General features: G+C 41.6%; 1 protein-coding gene across 2 annotated transcripts in view; it reads left to right on the top strand.

Moving 5' to 3' along the window:
* The window catches only part of dnah7 (dynein, axonemal, heavy chain 7), a 90,980-nt gene that overhangs the window by 62,904 nt on the left and 1,815 nt on the right, over window positions 1-26,261 (top strand). For both annotated transcript variants that reach the window (XM_026294763.1, XM_026294764.1), the window contains 21 exons: window positions 3,286-3,466; window positions 3,759-3,944; window positions 4,640-4,803; window positions 5,433-5,587; window positions 7,094-7,284; window positions 9,090-9,223; window positions 9,330-9,665; window positions 9,784-9,910; window positions 10,195-10,389; window positions 12,803-12,895; window positions 13,080-13,256; window positions 13,411-13,572; window positions 13,659-13,859; window positions 14,032-14,193; window positions 14,927-15,112; window positions 16,164-16,301; window positions 19,463-19,693; window positions 21,933-22,085; window positions 22,582-22,759; window positions 23,583-23,686; window positions 25,266-25,515. In XM_026294763.1, coding sequence (XP_026150548.1) covers window positions 3,286-3,466; window positions 3,759-3,944; window positions 4,640-4,803; window positions 5,433-5,587; window positions 7,094-7,284; window positions 9,090-9,223; window positions 9,330-9,665; window positions 9,784-9,910; window positions 10,195-10,389; window positions 12,803-12,895; window positions 13,080-13,256; window positions 13,411-13,572; window positions 13,659-13,859; window positions 14,032-14,193; window positions 14,927-15,112; window positions 16,164-16,301; window positions 19,463-19,693; window positions 21,933-22,085; window positions 22,582-22,759; window positions 23,583-23,686; window positions 25,266-25,472 — 3,661 coding nt within the window. In that variant the 3' untranslated portion in view covers window positions 25,473-25,515. The remainder of the gene's footprint in view (window positions 1-3,285; window positions 3,467-3,758; window positions 3,945-4,639; window positions 4,804-5,432; window positions 5,588-7,093; window positions 7,285-9,089; window positions 9,224-9,329; window positions 9,666-9,783; window positions 9,911-10,194; window positions 10,390-12,802; window positions 12,896-13,079; window positions 13,257-13,410; window positions 13,573-13,658; window positions 13,860-14,031; window positions 14,194-14,926; window positions 15,113-16,163; window positions 16,302-19,462; window positions 19,694-21,932; window positions 22,086-22,581; window positions 22,760-23,582; window positions 23,687-25,265; window positions 25,516-26,261) is intronic.

Here is a 26,261-nt window from a genome sequence, read left to right as displayed (position 1 = left end):
GCCTTCTTCATGATGGAGTCGATGTGGAAGTTCCACTTCAGGTCCTGAGAGATGGTGGTGCCCAGGAACCTGAATGACTCCACTAGTGCCACAGTGCTGTTCATAATGGTGAGAGGGGGGTGGGTGGGGGCATTTCTCCTGAAGTCCACAGCCATCTCCACTGTTTTGAGCGTGTTTAGCTCCAAGTTGTTGTGACTGCACCAGCAAGCCAGCTGCTCCACCTCCTGTCTGTATGCAGACTCTTCACCGTCCTGGATGAGACCAATGACAGTGGTGTCATCTGCAAACTTCAGGAATTTCACAGAGGAGTCACGGGAGGTGCAGTCGTTTGTGTAGAGGGAGAAGAGCAGTGGGGAGAGAACACACCCCTGGGGGGCGCCGGTGCTGGTGATGCGGGAGCCAGAAGTAAATTTCCCCATCCTCACTAGCTGTTGCCTATCCGTCAGGAAGCTTGTAATCCACTGACAGGTAGAGTCAGGAACGGAGAGCTGGGAGAGTTTATTCTGGAGGAGTGATGGGATGATGGTGTTGAATGCCGAGCTGAAGTCCACAAACAGAATCCTTACATAAGTCCCTGGTTTGTCCAGATGTTGCAGGATGTAGTGCAGCCCCATATTGACTGCATCATCCACGGACCGATTGGGTCCGTAGGCAAACTGCAGGGGGTCCAGGAAGGGTCCAGTGACATTCTTCAGGTGGGCCAACACCAGTCTTTCAAAGGACTTCATGACCACAGATGTCAGAGCCACTGGTCTGTTGTCATTGAGTCCCGTGATTTTTGGCTTCTTGGGGATGGGAATGATGGTGGAGCGTTTGAAGCATACAGGGACTTCACACAGCTTCAGTGATCTGTTGAATATCAGAGAGAAGATGGGAGCCAGCTGGTCAGCACAGGTTCTGAGGCATGATGGTGAAACCCCATCTGGTCCTGGTGCTTTCCTTCTCTTCTGCTTCCTGAAGAGCCGACACACATCGTCCACACTGGTCTGAAGTGTCGGAGCGTGGGAGAGGGGGTTGATGGTTGGAGGTGTTAATGGTTGCTCTGGAGGACAATCAGAGCGGGTGGGGGGTGATTCAAATCTGCAATAGAACTCGTTCAGATCGTTCACCAGGGTTTGATTGCCTATTGAGGAGGGGGATGGAGTCCTATAGTTGGTTATTGTCCTCAGGCCTCTCCACACTGAAGCAGAGTCGTTAGCTGTAAACTGGTTTTCCAGCTTTTTGGAGTAGCTCCTCTTAGTTGCTCTGATCTCCTTATTCAGTGTGTTCCTGGCCTGATTATACAAGACCCGATCACCACTTCTGTAGGCATCTCCTTTGGCTTTACGAAGCTGTCTGAGTTTTCCAGAGAACCACGGTTTGTCGTTGTTGTATGTTAAGAAGGTCCGGGTGGGAATGCACATGTCCTCACAGAAACTGATGTTAGATGTAACAGAGTCCGTGAGTTCGTCCTGGTTTGTGGCAGCAGCTTCAAAAACACTCCAGTCAGTGCATTCAAGGCAGGCTTGTAGCTCCTGCTCTGTTTCCCTGGTCCATCTCTTGACAGTTCTCACTACAGGCTTAGCAGATTTGAGCTTTTGCCTGTGTGTTGGTATGAGGTGGACCAGACAGTGGTCAGAGAGTCCTAAAGCTGCTCTGGGGACGGCATGATATGCATCCTTTATTGTGGTGTAGCAGTGGTCCTGAATATTGCCCTCCCTGGTGGGGCACTTGATGTGCTGCTTGAATTTGGGCAGTTCGTGGCTCAAGTGTGCTTTATTAAAGTCTCCGAGGATGATAAAAACAGAGTCCGGGTGTTGCTGCTCCGTGTTCGCGATCTCCTCAGCCAGCAGATGCAGCGCGTCGGACACGCGCGCTTGCGGGGGAATGTAAACACTGACCAGAACGCACGAGGAAAACTCCCGCGGCGAGTAGAAGGGTTTACAGTTAATGAAAAGCGCTTCCAGGTCAGAACAGCAGATCTTCCTCAACACTGTTGCATCTGTACACCACCTCTCACAGATGTAAAAGCATGTCCCACCACCGCGCGATTTCCCCGTTGCGTCTAAGTAGCGGTCCGCTCTGATCAGCTGGAATCCGGGTAGATGGAGCGCGCTGTCCGGTATGGCTCCATTAAGCCAGGTCTCCGTGAAACACAGAGCAGCAGAGTTCGAAAAGTCCTTGTTTATCCGGGTAAGCAGGTGTATTTCGTCCATCTTGTTGGGTAGAGAGCGGAGGTTCGCCAGGTGTACGCTGGGCAGCGCTGTCCTGAGGCCGCGCTGACGAAGTTTCACCAGCGCACCAGCGCGCTTCCCGCGTTTGCGCTTCCTGAGAAGCGCAGCCGCTCCGCCAACTAAAACGCTCAACAAAACGCCCGAGTGTGCAAAAATTTGAGGAAAAATATCCTGGGAGTGCTGCCGACTGCTTAGCAGTTCAGCCTGAGTGAAACTTAATAAGTTACAGAAAGTGCAGGACAAACTAACAAAAATAACAAAACAACTGGAGAGCTCCAGACCGAGGCAGCCGTCCGCGGCGCCATCTTGATGCTGAAAAGCATGGTTTATTGCACTTTTTAGCAGTTTATGTAGTGAGTGTTGTTTATGTAGTTAGTACCTATCAATAAAATTGTGGGTATAAGGGTTGTATTGATGTATAGCATTTTGAAATGCTTCAAAAATGGCACTACAGCATGTAAAAATGTAAAGATATGCTTGTGTGGACTTGTTCTATGGTAGGTCATAAAGGGTTAATATGAAGCATGGATATTGGTACAGTCAAATAAATTATCATTTTCCTGGTGCTAGTGTACCATGCACATGCCAGGACCAAAGTGATTCATGCACCAGGCCAAATCCAAGATGCAAATTATTTTAAGGGAAAATAAGGTCATTATTGGTTTGAAAAGTCATACATGGTACTTGTATTTATAGATGCTGAAGTTTGTCATACATTTTGGCTGATTAAATTCTATTTTCCCCATTTACAGGTGTGTTCTTTTATTCCAGCACCCAGTATTTAAACTCAACATCCTAGACCCCACAAAGTCATGCTACCCATATTTTTTAGTTATTGTTTTAGTTGATTTCTTTGGGGTGGACAGCGGTACAAAATATGTGTAAAGATGTTTCAGGATATACAGTATTCTGTGGCATGCAAGATTGTGACAAATGGTCCTTTCACTTCTGATTCATATACATCTAGCAAATCTAAAGAATTTGGGTCTGCAATGTTTAAGATACTACTTATCTTGTGAACGCTGACTTATTACATTCATCTCCTGAATAAAATGCTTTATATGTGGTACAGAGTGGCCAAGGTGGTGGCTCCAAAGAAGGAGAAGCTGGCACAGGCTGAAGCGGAGTTGAGAGTGGCCATGCAGAGTTTGCAGAAAAAACAGTCTGCTCTTAAAGAAGTCCAAGATAAACTTGCAAGGCTTCAGGAGACACTGGATGCCAATAAAAACAAGAAAGCTGACCTGGAGAATCAGGTTTGTGCAGGATTGTAGATAGTTTTAAATTTTGTTTTTGAATCAGTGGAAATGCGTGGTCATCTAGCTAGGAATTGCAAGTATACCTAGAATTCAAGACGAAAGTAAAAATGATAAAGAGGTGAATGTGCAATTGATGGAAAGTACAGACAATTAGTAGTTAAGCCAAATTCATGACTACAGAATTATACAAACCTGCTTTGAGCTCACATGACAGTCTGTCAGTTCCCTGACTTGGTAGACCACAGCAGTTCAATAAATTTTGCTCTCCTCCTCTAACGATGCCCCTTAGGTGGATCTGTGCAGTAAGAAGCTTGAGCGGGCCGAGCAGCTGATTGGAGGCCTGGGTGGAGAGAAAACACGTTGGAATGAAATGGCCTTTAATCTGGGAGAGCTGTACAAAAACCTGACAGGGAACATCCTTATCTCAGCAGGCATTGTGGCATACCTGGGAGCCTTTACCTCCAGCTACAGACAGGTTAGCTGAGAGACTAGGCTGTAGTTAAAAATGGAACGTAGCAACATATTTCGCCAGTTTCCTTGTTCAAGCAGTTTGGAGAAAATTGCATGTTTTTGAGTAAAGTCTGTTGTAAAGTCTGAGTAAAGCATGTCCTGAGGCATAGCTGCTACTTCAGGAGGTAACATTTTTATTATTGTAATGTGTGTGAAAAATTGTGAAAACTACAAATACCAGCACTATTTCAGTCTAAAAAAAAGCCAAATACTTGAGAGCAGTTTGGTGAAAAGTAAATGGACTGGGGTTAGTCATGTTTCAATGCCATAGCCAGTATTTAAAGGTCACCTTTTACACTGTGTCAGGTACAGTGCCATTGTGATGCTGAAAGAGAGAAAAAAATGGAGAGCGAATCAGTTATTCTTATCATGCACATGTGTGATTGTATGCATATGAATGTAATTTTGTGTGACTGATTATACACGTGTGGTGTTCATATTCATGAATTCAAATCCAGTCTTTTTAGGTGGGACTGTGTGAATTTGTGTTAGTGCTGTTTTAATAATGTGTTTATGGGAATCTGTACATTTTTGTGTATGCCTAAATATTAACTACTATTTACTCTTGTTTGTTTGAAGGTTAGTGTGTATGTGTTTCTTTGCATGTAGTAAAGTGAAAATGTACTCATTAATTCATCAAGTAAATGTGCTGTTCTCCAGGAGCAGACAGAGCAGTGGATGAATCTTTGTAAAAGCAGAGAGATTCCATGCTCTGCCAGTTTGTCTTTGATGAACACTCTGGGTGATCCAGTAAAGATTCGTGCATGGACCATTGCTGGCCTACCATCAGACAGCTTCTCCATAGACAATGGCATCATAATCTCGTGAGTATTACAGACAAACATAGTGTTGATATGGCATTATATCTAATGGAAAAGGAACAGTATTTCTATTTTATTTTCTTAGTGGTTAGCATTGTATTATTTAGAGTTTAATGTACCAGCTGCAAATGTCTAAGGCACCTTTTTTGCTGCTCTGATCTGCAATGTGATTTATTACTGGGCATGTACTGATAGCAAATCTTTATATACAGTAAAATGTATATATTCCTGCATAGTAACATTGTACAGTGTAGTACAATTAAGGTTGTATTGTACTGTAGCTCTGGTATTGAAATCAAGACAGATCTTTGTAAGCTATCTAGAAACCCATTTGAAATTGTCTGATTCAACCTTAAGGTGCAGTAAAAACATCACAAGACATCTGCTTGTTTGTGTAAATGAAGCAGCAACATTGGTTTTTAATCACAGTACTATGGCCCCTGGTGTGCTATCCAACTGTGAGCTGTCTAACTGTGCTGAGAGTGAATGTTCACCCCTAAGCTGCTCTCTACACCTCAATTCTTGTCCTTAAATGCCCCCCCTACTGTTGTGATGTCTTTAACAGTTACAGGATCACTGTTAGAAATCAGCACCATTTGATCACCAACTACTCTGTGTGGATGTGTTTGTAGTAACGCCAGGCGGTGGCCTCTGATGATCGATCCCCAGGGCCAGGCCAACAAGTGGGTGAAAAACATGGAGAAGGTCAATAACCTGCATATCATTAAACTGAGTGATGCTGACTTTGTACGCACTCTGGAGAACTGCATTCAGTTTGGCACACCAGGTGAGGATTTTTCTGGTTTGATGCCTCTGCTGTTGCTGCCTAGTCCATGTGCCTCATCCATATTGTTGCAGTTTGTAGTACTGCCTGCTGAGGTCTCCCTGTACCACAGGGACCAATTATTGCTGTGCAAAGGATGTTTTTCTCCTTTGTTCTTTGTCCTGCAGTAGAGAAATTCATATAATGAATATTTCCAGGTGAGGTGTTCCAATGAGCCTATTGCACCATCAGTATGTCAACCTACTGTAATCATAAAGCGCCCTAGAGAAATCAGTTACATTTTTCCTGCCCAATGTCAGGGTGAAATGTGTAGGCAGATGTGACTATTTTAGTGCTGTTTTTCAAGTGTGGGTTCGTGTCTTGTTTTTTAAAAAATATCACTTTTTAGTTTTAAAGTGGAACAGCATTGATTCCTAATGCTACTTTGTGAATATGACCTTTTGGTTTCTAAGCTGGTTTTAGAATATACTCCACCATATCTTTAAAAAAGCACACATCAAAACCAAGACTGGCAAATACTTGTATATTTGTGTTATTGTAGGTTTTTGAGAGGGAACAGTGAGTTAGCGTTATGAGCAGAAACAGCGAATCAACCATTAAGACCTGACTCATCCTGCCATTTGGTCTTTGCTTAGTGGCAGACTGCAAGGCTAACAGTTCAAAGTTGTTTGTCCTTTCAGGATGCAAACTATTCCTGAGAGGGAACAGTTTCACTCTCCATAGCCTGTTGTGTTATTTTGTGGTGTAAGTATTGCAGTCTGTGATCCCGGTTATGTGTTAATATTCTTCCTTTCACCACAACTGAACTAATGTTTCTCTGCCAAATCTTTTAGGCTAGACATATGTTTATTAATTATAAATTGCTGTGATGTATCAGGACAAAATGATAGTGTAAAAAAATCCAGTGTAAAATGGCACACTACTGAATGCTGTATAAACACTTACGTATAATATAAATTATATATGGGCTGAAGTTTTTCTGTAACAAGAGAGCAACATTATCATACTTAATGTGAAATTACATTAATAATGATACCATGGGAAGGCGTTTGTAACTGGAATTGTTTATTTGCTTCACTGATTTCTTGCTATCACATGCCAGGCACATGTTCATGGAGTTTCTGAACTGCAATGAATGTCCATCATCACATTTTTTGCATACTAATCACGGGGATGTGAAACAGGATGAACACAGACTAAAAACAACAGCACAAAATAAACAAAGTTTTGATACCATAGATGTAAGCAAAAGAGATGAGATCAAACCCAACAATAAAATGTTGCTCTAAGGCTGTTCCAGAGAATCCATAAAGTAAAATGATCGTAACACTTTATTAACCTGGACTGTAGAACAACTAAAAGGCCAATGATGCTAAGACAGGAATGACTCCAAAATTTTGCACCAAGTTGTGCATTTGCTCAACTGTTGAGGCAGAGCTGGACATCTGTGGTTGAACTAGGCAGTTTGCCAGTGTGAGGATTAAAAAATACCGTATGATTTTCTTTCAGTACTGCTGGAGAATGTCGGTGAGGAGTTGGACCCTATCCTGGAGCCTCTGCTGCTGAGACAGACCTTTAAACAGGGTGGTGCACTGTGTATCCGTCTTGGAGACTCTACCATTGAATATGCTCCCGACTTTCGCTTCTACATCACTACTAAGTTGCGCAATCCACACTACCTGCCTGAGACCTCTGTCAAGGTAGTGCAAAGGGAAACAGCTTCTAATATCTATTAATATGGAAAATACAGTAATAATATAATGCTGTATAGTATTGATATACTACTGTGATGGACAAAGGAAACTCTTCACATGTTGCAGATCCAACATAAACAGTAAACAGTCCCATAAAAGACAAGTAATATTATAATAAACTACTTGCCTGTTGAAATGCAAGGAACTGGTACAAAGCCCTGGAACTACCTTGGTGCAAAAGAAGTATGTGTGAGGGATTTTAGAAACAGTCCTGTTCCACCACTGCAACCTCAATTATGCCTAAAACCAGTTACACACAAACATAGTACTAACACCTTTAGTCATGACAGTCACTGTAGTCAGAGAATTTCCTGACAGTAGCTACACCTGCCAAGGTTGTTTGCAGCAGGTGTCAGCATTGTTGTAATGAGCCCTGTGCATTCCTCCATGCTTCTCCTATCCACCCCTTCTACACAGATGGAGCTGGTACCCTTCAGTCCCTCCATGGCTAAGGATAGATGTATCTTCCACAGCAGAGCTGCTGCCAACACAGAAGGGAGTAATAAAATACAGACTCTCACAGGAATCAGAAACTAGCATAGACATCTGCCTAATATTTTTATCGCTCCTATTAAGAACAAACAGTTTAACTTGTGCTATCTCAAGTGACTGTCAAAATATATGACTGAGGTTTACATGTTACATTATGATTGAAGTGTAAATGCCATGTGGGGCATTGTAATATCTCTTTGTTCCATGTACTGCAAAGTAAATGTGTAGATTGTTACAGAGTGGTTTGGCAAAACAAATCTTCCCTTTTTTGTACTGATAGATGAGCTCTATTTTTATTTGTTGTCTCTTACTTATTGCATCATGTTGCTGAAATGACAGCACGTTTTTACCCCAGCAACACTGTGGAACATTATTCACTGATACCACCTCCCCAGTGGAACACAGTCTCCCAGAAAAGTATTCCAAGAAAAGGAGCATTAAAGGAAATGACATTATAGAGAGGGAAGGGGCATTACTGAAGCTCACATTTCAAGCATCTATTTGCAGGGCCCCCACTCTTTATGGGCAGCTAATAGATAGATTTAACATATTTTTCACAACCAATTCAATCCTTCTTTTTTTCTTTCTTGCTTAAGTCTTTTTTTAGCTTACATTACACTATGGGGCTCCCATTAATCCCATTAGGCACTATTTCAAATGCAATACTTTCAAATACAAGAGGCAAACCACCCAGTCAACCAGCCCTTAAGGAGCTCAAGACATGAAAGGAAACGAAGGAGTATGTGTGAAAAGGACAAACGGGAGATTTATATGGGCTCTGAGTCTTTACCATCAGCTGAGTGGGTCTGCAGCATCAATAGAAATGAAATTAGGCCCTGGAGTAGTGCACTTGTTTATTAGGCCAGAGAGTAGATAGTAGATATAGGCTTTTAACCTCCAGGTAAGTGCAAAGCCGAATGACTAAGGCTATGGTAAAAGACACTCCTTCACTTTGAGCTGCAGAAACCTTTTATAGAATACGGGGGTGGGGAGGGTTGAGAGGTGAAAAATGCATCCTGCCTTTACTTGCCAAGACTAGACTGGTTATTACAATTCACTGGGTAGGAGATTAGTTAGGAGAACAGCACTGAAGCTACATGATCATCAACACTAGTGTATAGTACCTCAGTTAAATGTCCAAGAGCAACTGAAATTTTTTGCAATTTTTCCTCGTCCCAAAACAATCCACACACACATACACATACCGTACATACATGTTTATGTCTGGAAATTGTAAAATCTGTTTGTCTGTGCTATAGGTGACCCTTCTCAACTTCATGATTACCCCAGAGGGTATCCGGGACCAGCTGCTGGGCATTGTAGTTGCCCGTGAGAGGCCTGATCTGGAAGAAGAGAAACAGGCTCTCATTCTGCAGGGAGCAGAGAACAAAAGGTACAGTAGAACCAGACCTATGGCCAAATCTTAACTTATCAAATAAGTGTATCCTTCAATGTGGAATCTGCAGGTATGGTTAAATGCACACTTTTATTGCTAACAGACAGCTGAAGGAGATTGAGGACAAAATCTTGGAAGTGCTCTCCTCTTCTAAGGGTAACATCTTGGAGGATGAGACAGCTGTGAAGATCCTCTCCTGCTCTAAAGTGCTAGCCAATGAAATCACAAAGAAGCAGGCTGTGGCTGAGGTGACGGAGCAAAAGATTGATGAGACCCGTATGGGCTACACACCCATTGCAGTGCATTCAGCCATCTTGTTCTTCTCCATCGCTGACTTAGCTAACATTGAGCCCATGTACCAGTACTCCCTCACCTGGTTTATTAACCTGTTCATCAGCTCCATTGACAACTCAGACAAGAGTGATGACTTGGAGCAAAGGTAAGCAGACTGACACAGGTCATCATACTTGAAAAATCATATTTGGCTTGTAATGTACTGTAAAAATCTGCAATGTCAACATGAGAGATGATAGTGGATGAGTTTGTTTCTTCTTCAGACTACAGATCCTAAGAGACCACTTTACCTACGCACTATATGTTAATGTGTGTCGCTCACTGTTTGAGAAGGATAAGCTCCTCTTTTCCTTCTGCCTCAGTGTCAATCTGCTCATGCATAACAAGCTGGTAGGAATATATACACCCTGCATGCATGTACACACTTCCAAAACACGTACAAAAAAAATTGTATTTGATAATACATCCAGTGATGATGCTTGCCTGATTTGTTACCACATAGTTAGCAAGTTAAATTTAATTATCATTGCTCACTGTCCATTTGTATTTTTAACTTGCAAACACATGTTATGGAAATATGATTCCCAAAATGGTAAACCTTTAAAATACTTAAGTACAAATTGTGGTTAAACATCTGCTGTGGTCACTCTTAAAAGCTGCAATTAATGTTGTAGGTGGATGAGGGGGAATGGCGCTTCCTTCTGACAGGTGGTGTGGGCCTGGACAACCCCTACTCAAATCCATGCACTTGGCTTTCCAAGACGTCCTGGGATGAGATTTGCCGTTTAGATGAGATGGAGCATTTTAAAGGTCTGCGTCATGACATGGCTCACCTCAGGAATGAGTGGAAGAAGGTCTATGACAGCCCGGTGAGTGCCACCAATTTGACTGTGGTTCTGTATGTGGGTGTCTGTATGTGTTGGTGTAGACAAGCTGAGAAAAGCTAATTGTGTTCTGTCAATCCTATCTTTAGAAGATTGGTGAGGGTGAATACCTGATAGGAGATAATCTAGGCTTATGTACACATTTTTGAATTAGCATTTGGAGAAAGGAAATAATTTGCATCAGTAAATGTGTGCTGAAAATATGGTTGTGAGTAGAAGTTTAGGATGTAAGCAGTTTTAAAACTGTATTTCTTTTACCACTAAAATGTGAAACCACAATAAAACACATAAAACTGCAGTGTACAACCTCTAAATGACCACAAAAAATTTGTTTTTTTTCTTTAGAAGACTTTGGCAACATTTATTGTACAGTGTGTAAAGCTGATGGTGTACAGTATGTAAAGGTGTTGCTGATTAAAAATGTAACAATCAAATCACTGATAACAATATAACTTATTTATAGAGAATATACCTCCGGGTTCGCAACAACTAATATTGTTTATTGTTTTTTTTTTTCTCTCTTCGGCATAAATTTAAAAGTATAGCAGATAAATCAGATGGGGGCATATTTGTTATAAACTGCATTGTACTTAATTTAGAGCTAACTGTAGCACACACTGTTTGTCTCAAGCTAAAGCTAAAATAAAAGCCATCTACAGTTTTTTTTATACAAGCTGAACAACAGCTAAGATCACATTTCTTCTCCATATGAACGAAGGGGCTTTAAAGGACTATAGAATAGAGGGGAACTTAAGTGTGATAGAGGTAAGATATCTGAGTGGATTGCAGGAAGACCCTAGCAGTTTGAATAAGGTGTGGAGTGGAATGAGAAAGAAACCAGAGTGAAGAGTTAAAAACAATTTTTCAGTGGTTCTGGTACATGAATAGAGGCCAAACTCACCCACCCTGCAGCTCAGCATGGTAGTTCAGTGGGATTCCACAACTTGCACATCTGAATGCTGTCACATTCTCACACTAACCAACAGCAATGTGACTTAACACATACACCATGGAGCACTTGCTACTACTATCTCCATCTTTGAATTATCAAGAATCTAACAATGAAGTTTTATCCAATTAAACCTACTCTGTTCCTGTTGTTATAGTCACATCTATGCAATCTGGATGCAAGAACAGCTGTTTAATCAACTTGTAGTACACACAAACATATGCTCAGCATTCACGCTTGTCTCTTTGCTGTCACACACACATACACACACACACCTGCACATACACACACCATATTTGATTTATAATCAACAGAATCAACCACAACACGTCTAATTAAATCTAGTTTGTTCCAGTTGTAGAATTCACATTCATTCAATCTTGATACAACAGCTGTTCAGTCAAGCACACAGGCACTAGGACTCTCACTCAAACCCACCCCTGTATTTGCAGCAAATCCCCAGGATATCCAAAATAGGTGTATCCCAAACCAGCAACCAACACACATAGCCAGAAGTCTTTCGACAAACAGCCTGGGGGACATAATTCCAAAAGTTTCTGCTCCCATTGCTTGCTTCCTCTGGTACACTTGTTCCACAAATTAATCAGACATATTGCTCTGACCCAGTATCCAGTGGGCTGTTTTTTCTTTGCTTCCCAACCCTTTGCTTTTTTCTTTTCTTCAGTCTGTCCTTTTTCATACATATTTAGCTGTCCCTGCAATACTCCCCTTCCCCTCTTTTGGTATAATTAAATCACTTAATCTTCCAACAGCAACCACATCCCAAATCTCCACCCATCGTCTCCAAAAATATTTTACAAAAGGTGTTTAGCTGCATGTTTCTTGAGGGTAATATGATGAGATGCATGGCTCCTCCATCCATCCATCCATTATCTATACCTTCTTATTCCTTAACCAGGGTCACAGGGATCAGCTGGAGCCTATCCCAGCTCTCTGGGTGAAAGGCAGGGGTACACCCTGGACAGGTCACCAGTCCATCACAGGGCCACATAGAGACAAACAACCTCACACACTCACACTCACTCCTATGGGCAATTTAGAGTCACCAATCTACCTAACATACATGTTTTTGTGTGACTGTGGGAGGAAACTGGAGTACCTGGAGTAGCATGGCTCCTTTACTCAAAAATAAAAATGAGCTCCTTTTTGTAACCAGCAATAAAATGTCATTTAGTTGTCTCTGTGGCTTCACATGTTTACCTAGGATGTACCTGAGCGTATTCTAAGCCAGTCACCTGAGTGTTTTGTTAAATTTTATGTTTATGCAATAGATAATTTTGTAAGAAATTGAGGCTGATGAGGTCTGCTTCTCACGGTGAGTGATTCCAATATTTACAAGTAAGTGCATAACGCTCCAATATGGAGTCTGATGTAATTCCTTTATGTTCAGAATAATTCAGTCTGGATTGTGCTGTGCATAATTTGCAGAACCCCCATCAGACTCCTTTTCCCGATGAGTGGCAGAAGAAGCTCAGCCAGTTTCAGAAAATGCTGGTGATTCGTTGTCTCAGACCAGACAAGGTCATTTAATATGTTGGTTTTTAAAAGTTTGTAGACATTATTTGTATGCTCAGTTGTACATCTATTTCCTTAAAGATCTCTATTAATTTATAATGTTAACATTTCTACAAAGTCTTCAAATTATTTCAACTTATAAGAACAACTTTTTGAAACACTAAATGCATTCCATTCATTTGTTCTACAGATTATTCCCATGGTACAAGAGTTTGTTTCAGACAGTCTGGGTCGTCCCTTCATTGAAACGCCACCCTTCAACTTGAGTGAGGCTTTCGTCGATAGCCACTGCTGTGCCCCCCTCATTTTCATCCTCTCCCCCGGCTCAGACCCCATGGCTGCGTTGCTAAAATTTGGAGATGAAAAGGTACAGAGACAGCTGGGTGATTTGGTAGCTTTGAAGCCTGCTGTGTGTACCAATCCACACAGATCTTAAAAGCACTGACAATTACTCTGACTCTTACCAGGGCAAAAGCAGCTACATAAGTGAGTGTGTGTGCATAACTATTTTTATCCCTTAGGGCTTTACTGGTAACAAGCTGACCTCCCTCTCTCTGGGCCAAGGCCAGGGCCCTATTGCTATGTGTATGATTGCCACAGGCATTAAAGAAGGCACCTGGGTGGTTCTGCAGAACTGCCACTTGGCCACTTCATGGATGTCCACACTGGAGAGAGTCTGTGAGGTCAGAACATACAAACACAGTGGGAATATTACTAATACATTTATCCAGTATATTCATTTATGTTTGGTCTTTCTGTTTGAGAGCAGGAGCTGAACCCAGACACCACCCACCCAGACTTCAGACTGTGGCTAACTAGTTACCCATCTCCCACTTTCCCTGTGGCTGTGCTTCAGAATGGGGTGAAGATGACCAATGAGGCTCCCAAGGGCCTCCGCTCCAACATTATACGCTCTTTCTTAATGGACCCCATTTCTGACCTGGAGTTTTTTGGCAGTTGTAGCAAGCCGGTCAGTGTGCACATACATGCATGTTTCTGCGCATTATTTGTCCAGGTGTCCTTTGTCTCTTGGCATCACTGCTTTGCTGTTGAGAGTGTTTTTGTTTGAGGTGTGGATATGTTGAACAATCACCATTATTTGTCTTGACCGCACCTTCAATTTTTGCTTATCTACTCCTCAGGCTGTGTTCAAGAAACTGTTGTATGGCCTGTGTTTCTTCCACGCCCTGACCCAGGAGAGAAGGAAGTTTGGACCTTTAGGCTGGAACATTCCATATGAGTTCAATGAGACTGACCTCCGGATATCTGTCCAGCAGCTACACATGTTCCTGGAACAGTACCAGGTCATTTTTTAAGAAATTCTTTCATTCATAGATGTTTCTTATATTTTATGAAATACTCATAATATTGTTTTCATACAAAACACATTGTAATTCATAAAGATTATCAAATACTTACATGCAGGCTAGTGGAGTCTAGCACCGCCTTGTTATGTCATACATACTGTAGACTCACATCAACTAAGTTCAGGTATTTCAAGTACATAATAAAATCTTTCACATGCCGATCCAAACCCACTCCTATATACAGTATTCAACATCAAAGCCCATAACAGAAATTCTAGCATTTATAAGTTGCTCTATCTTCACTAAAGAATCCGCTATCATCAGCCATATTCAAAAGCCCTCTTGACATTTTTCCACAAACAGCACTCTAGTCTTCCACCATTCCCTGTAGCTAAGAAAAAGTGGCAGAAATTACCTACTGAGGTTATCTTTAAGAACAGTGACATTTTCATCTTGTAACCAAGTGTTGCTCAATGAATTTGTAAGTGAAATTCTCTGCCAGAAAATGCCACAAGGTCACAACCCTCCTCCCCCTTTCACCTGCTATTACGTCAGTTTTCATTCCAAGTCTAGGTAATGAAATGAATTTCAGCCAGGTCTCCTTTAAGAATGTACACAACACGAAAAGAATGTACACATCATGAAATTCTGCATTTGTCAGTGTTTTTCTTAAAATGTGCAATGATGCATGGTCCTTCTTTGAAAATACCTGATTTCTTATTTTCTGCAGGAAGTACCATTTGATGCTCTCCGCTACATGACTGGTGAGTGTAACTATGGAGGGCGTGTGACAGATGACTGGGACAGACGGACACTGCGCACAATCCTCTCCATATTTTACACTTCAAAGGTCATTGAAGATCCTGACTACAAGTTTGATCCCAGTGGGCTTTATTATGCACCAACTCAGGGAGATGTAAGGAATAGAAACTCATGCATACGATTTACAGTGATTAGGAATTGCCTTATGGCATACATTGTACATAATTCCACATAGAGTGGGGAAAATTTTGTATTTTAGCAGGATGCAAATTCACCACCAGGGGGTACTGTTGATTGTTAAGTAGCTTTAATTTGATCAACTATGAAGTGCAGATATTTTTACTGTATATACATATGAAGATCAAATTGTATGTATTGTTCTACCTGGGGAGAAAATACTATCCCTTGTTAACCAGATAAAATTGCTATCTCATTCTTACTTAAAACAAGTATTTACTCTATTTCTATTCTATTCTATAACTGATCTCTGATTCTGATATTCTTTTCTACATTTATTCTACACAAACGTATATATTGTGGCTAGGTTATGGAGATGACTACATGCACAGCACTAAGATCTGTGTCAGTGACACTGTGCATTTTTGTCATATTCAAGACCATTTTTGTGATATGGTACACTGAAGAATAGAGATATTATGCGATGAGTTATTTGAATATGAATATCAATCCATCATAAAGTAATTTTTGAACAATGTAGCTTTCCTTCAGTTGTAGCTGCAGAGCAGAAACAATTCCATGACACAAAGCCCTGAGTATCATTTCTTTAAAAATTTAAATAAAGTTAACAAATTTTAATGTATCTGTTTTTAAACTAAGCATATTACAGGACTTGCTTGTTGTTGAGCTACCTTTAAAAAGACATTAGGAGATAAAATTTGTCTAAAAAGGCACAGCAGGCAACCACCATCAGTGAGGGTTGATATATTTGTTAACACAATTGCAATCCATGCCGTGCTCCATTTTATTTGGCATTTTGTTCTCCAGGGCTGCACCCCCCTCCAACAACATCTTTTATTCATGAAGTCACATTTGCATAGTCATTATAATAAATGTCAGCAATCTATGGAGCCGACTTGTTTTTCGATGAATGTTATTACTCGAGATGCTTCCTGATGTTGCCTTAAAAATTGTACTCTTATTTCCCCTCTCTCCTCTGCCTCTGTTTCTCTGCATCTCTGTTGCAGCACAACAGCTACATAGAATACACCAAGTCGCTCCCACTCAACCCTTCACCAGAAATTTTTGGCATGAACGCCAACGCAGATATCACCAAGGATCAGGCTGAGACGCAACTACTGTTTGACAGCATCCTGCTTACACAGGTAATAACATAATGACCTAGGATAATAGGTATTATATTGATTAGCTGTTTGTCAGGACTAAATAATGTGCATAAATGCAAACTCACAAAAACGGATATGTCTGCATCACACTCTCTAGCAGCACATTCAATACCCAAACATACACATACAACAAATTGACAGGAGTACATGCTGTTATAATCTTAGGTTTCTGTTTCCGGTTCAACTTTTATTTTGGTTAATTTCTTGTTTAGAGGCTGTATTAGTTATAGGTAGCTCTTTCATTAGTTAAATTACTGTCACCTGGGTTTAATTAGTCTTTGTTCTCAAGCTACATAGACTCCCTCTTTTCCTTTGTTCCATGTCGGAGCATTAGTTGTGTGAGGGTTCTACCTGTGGTTATCGTTACTTTGTGGTTGCATGCCCGTCCTCGCCGAAGGTGGCGTTTTGTTCCCGAACAGGATTGTGTTTGTGCCTGAGCCCTGGGAGTTCCAGGAGTAAATAAAGACCTTTTCGTGTCCTGCATTTGGACCCTACCTCTTTTATCACCGCACTCTACCACCCCACCCACATAACAGAATGCTCCGACCAAGAAAGGACTCAGCAGACAGCAAGGAGAAGATGCTCGTGGAAGGATATGCGGCAGGGTTCCTCCCAGCCATCCACGACCTCCTCCAGGTCTCCATTGGTTATACGGAGGCTTTCGACCTGTCTTCCCAACTGGAGGCAGTTGTGGGGCAGCCTCCTCGAGATGCCTCCAAAGCAGCGGTGGCTTCCTGCTTCGCCACCACACGCACATTGTTGGAGACGTGCCGGACACGGCATTGCCCCTTACTCAAATCTAGGTGAAGGTGCCTAGCCCAGCTCCAGCTGCCGGTTCGCCAGTCACCCACCACGGCTAGCGCTGCCCAGCCAGAGTCCCCGGCTAGCTCTCCAGGCCCAAGGTCTCGGCGACAGCGCCATGGCCCAGGGACCCCTCATTGCTGCCCAGTCAGAGTCCAATGTCCAGAACCTCAGTGTGCTGACGAGTGCACTAACCCCGCTGAGGTTTCACACCAACAACTGACTCCCGTCCCTCAACACCCCGGCAAGGTCCAGCACCAGGTTCCAGCTCCAGAGTCCAGTGCAGCACGGAGCCAGAGTCAGAGTCCGTCCTCCCGAATGGCCCCGACCTACATTTGCCCAAGGGATCCAGGATCCACGTCTGCTTGAGGGGTCGTCATCCCGAATGGCCCTGGAACTTGTCTCGTTTGAGCCAGAGGGATGGCTCATTTTTGACAATGGGGGTATCTTTGAGGAAGAACCCCGGACTTGGACTCAGTTCCCTCCCACCCACCCTGGACTCTGTGTCGGGACCTTCTATGTCTGGGAGCCGGCCCTTTTGGGGGGGGGGGGGGGGGTGCTATTATGATCTTAGGTTTCTGTTTCCGGTCCGACTTTTATTTTAGTTAATTTCCTGTTTAGCGCCTGTATTAGTTATAGGTAGCTTTGTGTTTCATTAGTTAAATTACTGTCACCTGGGTTTAATTAGTCTAGTCAAGTCGTTTTGTTCCCTGACAGGATTGTGTTTGTGCCTGAGCCCTGGGAGTTCCAGGAGTAACTAAAGAACTTTTCGTGTCCTGCATTTGGGTCCTACCTCTTTCATCACCGCACTCCACCAACCACATAAAACATGCATTAAAACACAATACCTGGACACTAAAATACCATTTCACATCATCAACACACACCATCAGCATGCTTGCCTCAAGTCTCTTTTATCTGGATCCTTTCCAAACTTAAATAATTTATTTCTCTCCATCAAAATATTCTATGTATCATTAATTAAAAATAAAAATAAATACTTCAGTTGTGTGTAGCGAGAGGTCTCAAATAATAAAAAAATCCCTCCTATAAGGTTGTCTTCCTTTGACACTGCAAAGACACAGTGTGCCGGTGCTGTGTGATCCCACATCATTATATCTCTGTAGAGTTAGACTATGTTAGCTTGGTGAGGATTATATCCTTACCACTTCCCAGCTTCAGTCAATGTTTTCTGCAAATCAAATCTAAGGGATTTCACATCAAGGCCTACTGGAAAGTGACAGAAGTACAGCTTCTTCTGCAAAGTGGAAAGCGATATTTATTTATCCGTGTATCCATTTATTTATTTTAAGATACGGAGCAGATACGCTTATCAAAAATGTTTTAAAAGTTGAAATTGTCTGTATTCCTTTGGAAATCAGACTTGATATTAGACATAGGAATCAACATATAACACCAGACAAGAGTGTCTCTGTGCTATGTGCCTCCCTCAGCTCTTTATATATAGTGTACAGACTTGACTTGAACCAAACAAATAGAAGATTTTTCCACAGGCACCGTCATTTCTAGACTTCAAGTTCAAATTAGAGCTCAATGGAGTCTGACATTTATTCATATAAACTGCATTCAACAAGATTAATAATGGTTTCAGTCATGTGTGGACTTTATTAGCATCTAATACAGCCTCATCTGTCTCAATGACCGATAAACATGGCGGCGCTTCAAATGGAATGAAACAGCTATTTGTCATTCCCCTACTGTAACCCCAGTGCCATTAGCTAATGATTATCCATTACCATTGGCTACTGACTGAGCATCAAATAGGTAAATAGTGCAAGTTGGACTGAGAGGAAAGCAGAGTATGGAAGTGAATAATTATCAGCATGAATGATTATTAGAATTGTTGATAAGACTGTCAAATTAGAGTAGGAGAGGAAATTGAGGAAAATACTGTGAAGCCTTCCATCTCATGAGGCTGTGTGTGTGGATAAAAGTGTGTGTCTGATGGTGAAGATTATGCATTCTACAATCCCTGGTATGAGTGTTGTAGCTAACGTATAGGCTACCCTGAGAAATGTCTACAAATTAAGAAAAGCAAAGGTAAAATTATGTGCCTTTTTTTGTTGTTTTTTTAAAAGCATACTTAATCAGTCTGGCACAGAGATGAAAAAAAGTAAAATCAAGTCAGAACCACTTAACATCATTTTAAAATCAGATCAAAACAGCACTGAGGCAAAAGAATCCTAAAAACGGAATAAATAATTTCACAAGTCAAAAACAGCAAATCATTTTCCCCCAAAAAATTAAGAACTGTGACATCACTCTGAACTGTCCCCAAATTTCATCCATCCTCTGTGTCTCTCTCTGTCTCTGATCAGTCCCAGTCTTCAGGCAGAGACGCCAAATCCTCAGATGACATGGTCTTTGATGTGGCAGCTGACATTCTGAGCAAGCTGCCTGGAGATTTTGACTTGGAGGCAGCAATGAGGCGCTTTCCGACCAGCTACAACCAGAGCATGAACACAGTGTTGGTGCAGGAGATGGGCCGATTCAATAACCTGCTTTGCACCACACGACACTCCTGTGTCGACATTCAGAAGGCCATAAAGGTATGCAGCAGGAACTGGTATCATATTTTCTGTGAAATTGAGATGACAGAATCCTTTGTATGTGTATGGTAGCAGTTAAGGCTGGGAGTTGTTTAGTTTTTAACTCAATCCTGGGCCCATTCCCAGGGAGCCTTATTATTTGGATTATTACAGCATGATATATGGTCAAATGCACTGTCATTACATTCAGTTTGTTTGTTTTAGATGAATATGAATCATCATTGATTTTACATTTCTGTGCAGTGAAAGCAATATTTGATAAGAGGAGGAACACTTCTGCTGAATAATTAGAGCAAATACTCTAGTAAAACATCCTCAGAAAGCAAATACTGTAATGATTCAGCACACACTCCAGATCTAACACCATCATTTTCTATTCCTACATTGTGTTAGGGCAATTTATGGAAATTAACCACCATACACAAGAACTTATTCCTATAGAAAAACTATTTTCCTAAAAATCCATCCATCCATCATCTATACCCACTTATTCCTAACCAGGGTCACAGGGATCTGCTGGAGCCTATCCCAGCTCTCTTTGGGTGAAAGGCAGGGGTCCACCCTGGACAGGTCACCAGTCCATCACAGGGCCACATAGAGACAAACAACCTCACACACTCACACTCACTCCTATGGGCAATTTAGAGTCACCAATCAACCTGACATACATGTTTTTGGACTGTGGGAGGAAACCAGAGTACCTGGAGAAAACCCACACAAGCACATGTAAACTCCACAAAGAAAGGCCCCTGATGGGGTTCGAACCAGGAAACTTCTTGCTGTGAGGCAACCACCAATCCACCATGCTGCTCCTAAAAATCTATGTATATGATTTATGAAGGCATAGGCCTGATAACTCCCTCTTTGGGTCATTTGAAAGGGCAATCTGCATAGGGAGCTTCCACAGAAAGGCTCTCCCATTTCTTGGCATATTCCATTGTATATTTTAGTAACTGTATTAGTTTCTTATAGGCACTGAAGTTAGATTATAAAATAGGTAAATAAAGTAATGAGAAAAATGGTTGCAATATTCAAATGCAGTTGACCCCCCAAAAACCTTTTCTTCAGCTCTGTTCCTGCAGCATAAAGAGCCCACCTTAGGTACAGGATGTGTAGTCCTGTAATTGCATTATGTAGTCATACCACTTGTCCCTAGGAAATAAACTGTAAGAGATGCTAGCATCTCAGTGAAGCTGCATGATTAGAGACTGCAATGATTAAGTACTAACATTCTGGTTAATAAGTTTAAAATTGACCACGTTCTGCATCTTAGTTTAACATGTAAACATACTGACATTTACTAATTTGGACGAGATGGAACAGTGCAATTCCCTATACAGAGCCAACTTGGTATTTTCTGGTTATTACACACGAAAGACAACATATTTATGAATAATAAATTTCATTTCTACCAATACTAATTTTAACCAAAGTAGTGGACCAACCACCTGACATTGCCATTCCTACAGCACTTGCCTTTAACCTGGGTAAAAATATAATCATGTGCATAGGACAGCAGGTTTCTAAAGGAATATTTAGTAACTTAGCTTGTGATGTTGTGGTCACTGGCTCTGTAAAAAGCAATAGGGATGGTGCTTAAGTAACAGTGGAGCCAAGTAGTTGACAATAACAACCATTGCTGTTGTATGATGAATTATGACTCATGACAGTTAATTAGCTCCCAAATATATCACCTTAAATACTTGATATAAGGTCAATTTGTATTTTTTTTTCAAATTGCCACCAAGAAACATACTTGATGAAGTGAAAGTAACTACTTAATCCATAACTTCCTCAGACCAAAAAAAAAAAAATTACTGACTTTGTATTTCATATTTTCAAAGGCCTGGAGGTCCTGCATATGCCAGGACATAGACTGATTAGACTGAATTATTTGGTTCAAAGGGTATTTTAAACAAAATACCAAACACACATAAAAAAATTAAACATGCCTGAATTCACATCTCTTCGTACCATTTAATAAAGAAACTCAAATACACATTTCCTCTTTTCTGAGATGCAGCAGCCTTGTGGGATTAAACTGGAGCAAGCATAAAATGAGTCGGGAAGTGAGCACAAGCCCTCCTACAGAGTGATAAGAGTTCCCATCATGTGGTTGTCTGTCACCTATCTCCACAGCGGTCTTTAAGTGACGAACAGCTTCACTTTCAAGTCTAATCTAATCTAGTGTTTGTGAGTAAATTTTTATATTTGTGTGTGTGTGTGTGTTCATGTGCAGGGACTGGTAGTGATGTCTGCAGAGCTCGAGGAAGTGGTCAGCAGCATCTTGAAAGGTCGCATCCCAGCCATGTGGATGAAAAAGTCCTACCCGAGCCTCAAACCGCTGGGGAGTTACGTCAACGACTTTCTGGAGCGACTCAAGTTCTTACAGGTACTTCTATAAACCTTAACATTAACATGAAATATAAAAAACGTACTTTGGGTTTTTCAAAACTGGTCTGAAATAAAGAACAGCCTCAAGGAAGGAGGCAATAAAGGGTTGTGCACACTTAGGAGGAAGCTTTCTTCTTTAGTCTATTAAAGATAATTATTAATAATTATACAATTGTTAACAAACCGTGTTAATTACCAGTGACCAATAGCCAAGATGAAAATGGGGTCTCACTCAGGAGTTTCAGTGTTAAACATAAACACTGGTAAAGTGAGCAGTGAAGGGTTGAAGGATACACTGGAGAATGATTTCAGAGTGGAAGATAGAGTTCATGTGGACTAGTAGCTCAACAAGGATCATAAATAAAGAAATGATGTGATTTAGTGCTTTAGTATAGTGTGTGGTAAAAATAATATCTTACTATAGTCTGTGGTGAAAGTTATGTACTTGTTTTAGTTACAAATGTCATTGTCTTCTCTGGCTTGCTCTATTTTAGGACTGGTATGACCACGGTACTCCTGCTATATTCTGGATATCAGGATTCTTCTTCACCCAGGCTTTTCTCACTGGCAGCCAGCAGAACTATGCCAGGAAACACACTGTGCCTATTGACTTACTTGGCTTTGACTTTGAGGTCCTGGAGGACATTCAATACAAACGTCCCCCAGAAGATGGTAGGATGCTACTGATTGATGAGGAAGAAATAGGATAAGCAAGGGGTTGTTAAAGAGAGAAGGAATTGGGGTAGTTTCAAAGTAAAAGCTGAGTATTGCTAATATGGTTAAAAATGTCATTATTCAGCGAGTAATCCCTAAGATTGATGAAGGCAGAGAAACATCACCCAGAAGATAGAGATGGAAGATGCTGAAAAAGGGGGCAATATACTCAAAAGTGAAATTTTAGTTTTAAAACCTGAAATGTAAACATTGGGGATAGATAAATCACAAGCAGCTAAAAGCAACAATCAACTGGTTATATATCAGAAAGGCAGAGTGTAACATGAGAAAGCAAGTTAAAGAAAAGTCTGGCCACTTCTCATTTATGTTTTTCTACTTCTGCTGCGAGCTTCTCACTCAGAATCTCTCAGGAAACCTCATCCTCAATCACTCCCCAGCTGGGCCCCATTACAGCTAACACACTCTATGCTGCTGACTGTCATGATACTGACACGATGCCAACAGTCAGGTATCTCAGCATCTTGCTCTTTTTCCCAGCTGCTTATGCTTTATGCAAAGGGAATCTTTTAGTGCAGAAGTCAGTTCAGCTCGGTTCATAAGGTTTTATGGCTGTGGGAACATATTTTCTAGTCACAGGTCTGCAGGTTTTCAATCATCACCTGTTGTTAGCGTGCTGCTGCATTTCAATCTGCAGGTTGAAGAAGGTACCATAGTAAAACCAACTACATCTCTTGTACCTCTGAATTGTCTATTTGCGTGTGTGTGTGGTGTGTGTGTGTGTGTGTGTGTGTGTGTGTGTGTGTGTGTGTGTGTCACTCAGGTGTGTACATTAGAGGTCTTTTCCTTGATGGTGCTCGCTGGGACAGGAAGACCAAACGTCTTGCTGAGTCCTACCCCAAAGTGCTACATGACTCAATGCCTGTGGTGAGGAGCACACGCAGTGTTACTGTACACACATATCAATCAAAACACTAAACTATTACTAAATATAAGAATCCTCAGAAATGACCTGATAGACTGAACTAGAATCAAGACATTTTAAAGATGGAGAAAAGTTTCTGAAAGCCGACCCTCGAACAACACGTGTTACCTATTCCGCCTTTGTTACACAGCTATACACAGTTGGAGCAGGTGCATTTTTAACTCAGTTTCTGACATGGAACCTGAAATGTGCTGGTTTACACTCTGTATTGTTTGCCTTTGACAGCGTGGTTTGGCCAACTGGAAAGTATTAGTGTAAGACAACTTGGTGGTGTACAGTGAAAAACCCTACAGGCACCCAGTTAAAATTAAAAACTGATTGCACAATGTCTTCTTTACATAAAGTTTGTGCCTGTGAATCCCTCTGGGTGTCAAACCAGTGGAGCAATATTATCTTTCCTTATATCAAATTATGAAAATGGGGCAGATTCCATCGTTATTCAGCTTGTAAACCCTGCGAGGCAGCTGTTTTTTGTTTTTTGTTGTCATAGACCAGTGTTTATCAATCCTCAGGAGAGAATGTGAACAGCAGCCACTATACTGTAACTGCAGCATCACTCAGAAGGATGTTCACAGCTTCTTGTTCTCTGGACTCAGTACAGAGTAGCAGCTTCAGCACTTTCTCTCCACTTTGCCTGAAGGAAGCCTGGGTCCTTTGCTCTGCCATGTTTATATTAATTAACTTGAGCTTGATATGAAATATGAAAGTAAACTGACAGTGTGATAGAAACAGAGTGCCAGTGGCGCAGAGCAAGGACCGATCAAGTTTGCCTTCTGTTTTTATTCTTCTCCTCCTCAGTTATCTATTCTTTACTGTGCATTCAGTGATTATGAATAATGCACAAGACTGACTTTTTTAATATTCAGACATTTCAGGGCAAGTTATTAACAGAATCCGTTTTTGACAGGACCGGAACTTAATTAAAAATGTGTTTATTATTTGTGGTGGAGAAAGAACACAACAGCCATGCTGGCTTTGAAATGCTAATCTGCACAGAGACGCCTGTTATGGAACCAGAGGAGTATTTTTCTGGCTGCAACTCAACAAACAGTTTTTTTGTTTTTTCTTTTATTAGGAGGTTTTTAGTGGCCCAGTTTATCCCTTTTGAATAACCAAGACTTCTTAATAGCTAACAGGGACTTTTCTTTGTTCATTATATTGTTTTATAAGTTTATGTCCCCTTAGTTCCATTTTGTAAGTTAATGTTTGGACAATAAACTAAGATCCAAGGTAGACTCCACTGTGTTCCGTATTACCTGCTTTAGACTTTTGAACCTTGAATAAAATCTCAACTTTTTGTTTCGCTGAATACAACCACACCGTCGCTCAGGCCGCTGCCCTGTAATCTGGACTGTTAACTCACTTGCCAGTTTAATTAATCCACCAGTCAAATGAAAAACAAGCTCTGCCAAAGCGACTAAAGAGGAGGCAAACATGGCTGCCACAGCTTAAATTTTATAACCCTGTTGCTCCCTGTCAACTCCTCTGTAACGCCTCTCTCTCCTCATTCCTCTCTGTCAGATGTGGTTGAAGCCCGTCAAGCGGCAGGACATTCCCCAGAGGATGTGTTATTTGGCACCCGTCTACAAGACCAGTGAGCGCCGTGGCACCCTGTCCACCACTGGCCACTCCACAAATTATGTCATCGCCATGACACTCAGCTCTGATGTGCCTGCTGAGCACTGGATCAGAAGAGGGGTGGCATTGCTCTGCCAGCTCAGCTCCTAATCTCTACTTGTTCTACACCTCTGTTCAATATACACACAGACAGGTAATTAAACAAATGTTAAAAATAAAGAGAGCAAAAAACTGTGTGTTCAGGGTTTGTATGCAAAGTACCAACCATCCACATGAGTACCACAGTGGAAGCTAAGAAGTAGTACACTGTAATGGGCTATTGTTTTGAAATAACATGGTACTACACTAGTATCACTATGTCCACAGTAAGTGGATTTTGATGTGTACTACAGGGGCTTCCAAGTAGCATAGTGGTTGGTACCGTTTGCCTCACAGCAACGTAGTTCTGGGTTTGAATCCCGTTCGAACCTGGGGTCTTTCTGTGTGGAGTTTGCATGATCTCCCCGTGCCTGCATGGGTTTTGTCCAGGTCCTGCAGCTTCCTCCCACAGTCCAAGCATGTGCAGGTTGGGGTTAGGTTAACTGGTGACTAAACTCCCCCAGTGTCTGTGGTTGTCTATGTCAGCCCTGTGATAAGACATCTGACCTGTGTAGGGTGTACCCTGCCTCCGGATGGATGAATTACAAGGATCTCTTCACTTCTACTTCTAAGTACTGTGATGTTTCAGTTTACTAGACCAACCTTTGAAGTTTGAAGAGCTAGTTACCATGTCATGTTTGACCATGTAGTACCTGCTGATGTGACAGTGCACACTGAAGCAGGAGAGGGCTCTTCATGGAGTTTATTTTTCATCAAGATGAGAATGCACAGACAGGCAAACAACACGGATGTCACATTGTACACTGTATATCCAGAAGACTAAACAAATATACACCCAAC

This window comes from Mastacembelus armatus, chromosome 21, assembly GCF_900324485.2.
Source record: "Mastacembelus armatus chromosome 21, fMasArm1.2, whole genome shotgun sequence".
Taxonomy (NCBI): Eukaryota; Metazoa; Chordata; class Actinopteri; order Synbranchiformes; family Mastacembelidae; genus Mastacembelus; species Mastacembelus armatus.
The sequence above is the reverse complement of the archived record's forward strand: the minus strand, read 5'-3'. Positions and strand labels throughout refer to the sequence as shown.